The sequence below is a fragment of the Siniperca chuatsi genome, linkage group LG9, assembly GCF_020085105.1.
Source record: "Siniperca chuatsi isolate FFG_IHB_CAS linkage group LG9, ASM2008510v1, whole genome shotgun sequence".
Classification (NCBI taxonomy): Eukaryota; Metazoa; Chordata; class Actinopteri; order Centrarchiformes; family Sinipercidae; genus Siniperca; species Siniperca chuatsi.
The window spans coordinates 10,622,574-10,627,053 of record NC_058050.1 but is presented as its reverse complement, the minus strand read 5'-3'; the positions used below and the strand labels follow the sequence as shown (position 1 = coordinate 10,627,053).

At 35.5% G+C, this 4,480-nt stretch overlaps 1 protein-coding gene across 3 annotated transcripts; it reads right to left on the bottom strand.

The window, feature by feature from the left end:
- Nucleotides 1–83: 83 nt before the first annotated feature.
- Nucleotides 84–1,900, bottom strand: cnfn (cornifelin). Of its 3 annotated transcripts, none has more exons than XM_044208818.1 (4): nt 1,774–1,900; nt 1,281–1,406; nt 1,060–1,196; nt 84–880 (listed from the first exon to the last, which is right to left on the bottom strand). In XM_044208818.1, the coding sequence occupies exons 2-4, from the start codon at nt 1,402–1,404 to the stop codon at nt 788–790; spliced, it is 354 nt and encodes a 117-aa protein (XP_044064753.1). In that variant the 5' UTR covers nt 1,405–1,406; nt 1,774–1,900; the 3' UTR covers nt 84–787. The 3 variants fall into 3 exon arrangements, with proteins under 3 accessions (XP_044064753.1, XP_044064754.1, XP_044064755.1); XM_044208819.1 differs by having other exon boundaries at nt 1,764–1,895; XM_044208820.1 differs by having other exon boundaries at nt 1,622–1,774.
- Between the last annotated feature and the right edge of the window lie 2,580 nt (nt 1,901–4,480).

Here is a 4,480-nt window from a genome sequence, read left to right as displayed (position 1 = left end):
AGGAAGATGGGTGCAACCCATTCTTTTCCTTTCATACTCAGTTGTAGCTAATGACACGTACAAAAGCCTAAATCACAACATGATAATTCCAAGAGGTTTTATTGAAATACTGTTACTTGAATGAATATATTTAATTAATTAAACATACATGAAATACTCCTTTTATAGAATATAAGATGAATACATGATATGCATTATTGAATAACATATGCAAGAAAAACAGTATTCAGGTATAATTACAAAATAAATAATGTGTGTAAATTCACCACTATAGACTCGCAACTTTGAAGGGAAAAGTCATTGTTGTTGTAAATCTCAGCATTTCCTTCTTAATGTCTTCACTGGTTTGTTGCATGAAGACAATTTCATTACAATGAGTCAATATTTAACTTTTTATCAAAGACAATGGTTCAGTGTAAAAGTTTAGGCCTAGTTAATTATTTCTTATTTTCTTCCATCTGAATTATTTAGCCTGGTTCCAAGTCTCTGAATCGCCGCCCACATCTCAGATTTTTAAATATATATATAATACATATAGTATGTAAGATGCTATAATAATAATAATAGTACAAAATAATACAGTGAAATAAAATGGCAATTGAGTCTGATTATCGGTCTATTATTCTTACATTGTAAACCTTGTTCTTTGTCCTTTGGCAATACCTAATCATGGTCATGCCAACAAATTTAAAATCTGAATCTGAAATAAATTGTGTCCAGACCATGGAATGTAAATTTCAACACATTCTCTTTCTTTGTAATTTGAAATTAGATTCAACGTCCCTTCTTATAATCCTCTCATCTTTTGCTCTCGTGCCATCTGACACAGTCCACACAGAGGCAGGCAGGCCATGACTACCCAGTCATCACACACTGAGCCCTAGAAAGAAGCACAGGCACAGCAAAATGGTGACAAACGATATCTTTTTTTAAAGAACCATGTTCAGAGACTGGGTCTCATTTCACAGTTACCATAAAATAGCATCCTATTTTCAGTACAAAATCAGCCGGGTCATTGTTTTTGTGGTCTAATCTGTGTTGCAACTTTAGCACACTTACTTCAATGTGGTATCTGCTGCGGACGCTTGTCCTTAGAGCAATCATGGCACCAGGAAGGAAGGGCAGACAGCAGCTGTCCCCGTTGTCCTGAGCCACCTTACAGGCCAGGATACAAGGGACGAACGATGCACAAAGACCTGGAGGTGAGAGACATATTGTCATATTGGAATTAATTTCAGTGTTGACTAATTTCGCTTCCACAAACACATGTAAAGACTTACATATGCCGCAGTCTTCACAGCAGTCGCACACATTTGAACTCCAATCTGACAATCCGGAGGACACAGTGTACTGTGTTCCCGAGATCTGAGGCTGTGAGCTGATCACATTTGACTGGAACGTCATCGCTGCAAGTAGAAGAAAAGGAGTATGAGGAAGAGGAAAAATGTAAAAACAGATCATATTGGTTATATTTCATGATTTTTCATCATAATCAGGTAGTTGTACTAAGTCACAATCATATCTGGAAACATTTTCTAGCCCTATTTGCAGCAATGTATCCCCCAAGCAACTATCCTGCTTCTGCAGGTTTTCATTCCAACCAAAGACAATTTAAGCTTACTTCACTAATAGTGCACCATAAACCTGACAGGGAGGAATTAAAAAGTAGAATCAGTTATTGTAATTAATTGGAAGCCTGAAGACTCTTCCATGTACCAGGACTAGACAACCTTGTTTGGCGGAAATGTTGCTTCGCATCTCACCTGGTCTCACCTGAGATTTGTGTACGGCTCCTGAATAGGTGGTCTGACGCTGTAGACGGTCACAGGCTAAATCCACAAACAGGAGAGCAGGGGCATGGCCACAGCTCTTATACCCAGTGTGACATCAGTCATACATTGAAACCCAGTTTCTATGCAGATATGACATTGCAAACAGTGACGAATTGGGCAGGTGCACCTTGTAAAGATAAAACCCAAATGTTTAGTTTTGGGGCGTATCACCCCTTTCAAAAGGGTGCACCTAACATGACGAGGTCTTTATCAGCATACAGTAATAGAAGACCAAAGTAGGCATATTGTGCATATTTGTATTTCAGCAACTTATAAACCAGGTTTTACTTTTAGCGCAGGTGTGGTGTGTGTACCCACTGTGGGCCCAACTCTGTGAATGGGAAAATAAAAGAAGAAAATGAGCAGTGACCCCCTCAGCACAGATCTGGGCTGATGTTGAAAAGTGGTTGTATTCTTGTGCTGACATACATAATTTTAACGTTGGTAAATATTTGAATTTGTATGGTATGTCCAGATGTAAACATGGGTCTATAGAAAACACTGGTGAACAGTTCTCAACACATGCATGCTGGGGATATGTATGGTGGGAAAAGGCTCCTTAACTATTTAGAATAAAACACCTAATTTGTATCTGTTTATCCAAGGATCCCATTTGGATCCCCTTTAGGTGTAGACCCAGTAATCATTTTAATAGAGAGTCTTTATGGAGTTCATATATAACACATAAGACAAAGGCAACATTAAAGAAGTATAAAAGTGATTAAGGAAAAATAATACACCATAACTTACATTAATTCAAAACAATATATATCAATAACAGATGTCAATGACAGATGACAGCAATACGACATTAGGTTAGGTTTTAAGTTTTATTCTGTCAAAACAATATATAATTAATATATTGGCAAATATACACAAAACTAAAAACACAGATATCCCACACAAATAACTATCGAATAAAATAAGTTGATAAACACAATTAAATAACATTTAATAAATTACAAATAGTATAAAACATGAGACTGATTTCCCAAAGATCCATTAACTTGAATGAAAAGAAGCATACTGTATCTATGCATTTTGACTGATTTTTGACTATGCCTATTATACCTATACTATACTACTATAAATTTCTTAATGATTTTGGACTGATGACATGTTTCAGACGTACTTTCGTTTGCGGTCTCAGAGACCCCCGCTGTAAAACCTGGTTAAATACAATGGATTTTCATATGCTCTACATCTGTGATTGTTGGTGACAGTACTTTTTACACAGCATTACCCTCCCAAATGCCAAATAAGTCTGTTTGGATTACTGTTATTGGAGTTTTATAACCATTTAATTCTTAAGATGTCTGACGGATTTAGACCTCTCTGGGGTACAACTGACCCCAAACAGAATTTACGTCACTATGTAGGATAACATTTCTTTATCTGTGAATCTGTGAATTTTTTACAAACAAACTTAATGTATATTTGTTCATGCATAGCCCATTTAACATGATAAACACTATTTCCTTATTTGGTGTAATGACAATACTTTATGGTCCTTTCAGTATTTTGTCACCTTTCAGTTTGCAAGCCCCGTTTTGTCGCAAAGGGAAGGGTTGCCACTATGTAAAAATATATATTTGAAGAAATTATTTTTTGTTTTGTTTTTTTGCAAATATTAGTTTTATTTTTACACATACAGGAGTGGAGTCTGTGAGACTCCAAACAATGAGGAAGTAAAGCTAATGTCAACAAAACACAAGGAACAATCCTATTATATAGGCTTATATAGGGTATACCTTAGCAATATTTAACCACTAGTTAATTTTTTTTGTAATATAATATGCGTAATACATAAGCTCATTATGTACAATTTAATGGGCTTGATGATGCGTAGAGAGACTGTGGTAATAGAAATTACATGCATAGGCTCTACTTGATTGTATCATGGTCATGAATTACATTTTCTTGCATGTCACATTTAGGAACTTATTTTATTTAATTTTTTTAGACAGACGTAGATTTAGATAGAAAAACATTTTAACCATAGAATTACCAGACACATTCAGATCAAGTAGCCCACCTAAGTAAGGTTATTGAGGTGTGGCCTCAAATCACGATCACATTGCAGTTGGTATTAACAAATCCAAGCAGCAGAAGATATTATAAACTAAACTCAGTTTACATTACCTGCCAAGACATGACAGAACAGATAACAGCATTATATATTGTGTCACTGCATGAATAATTTGAAATTTGCATCTCAAAAGTGCATGCTTGTCGTCCTCAAGTGCATTTGTCAAACATTTTTGACTTTTCTCACAGTGCTCAGGTTTTGAATCAGCAAATCTGCAAAACTGCAAACCAAAAAATAAGATATACAGCACCTTTTCCATTATCTAAGACAGCTGAATAAAGTAAGAATTAAATTAGATTCATTAGACCCAGTTGATGAAAAGGTGAATGCCCCAAAGATGTAACATAACTTACAGATTTGGTTGACATACAGTATATGAGCTTATAGAGCTGGACCGATAAATTGATCGATATATTGGCAGATATTGGTTGAGCTTATTGCAGATATATCGATATAGGTGTATAAGTCGGCAGATAAGTAACAAGAAATTGCAGTACAGAAAGGCCAAACTAAGTTTGAGGTCATTTATAAACAATGTCACCATTACGTAGTTTGTCCA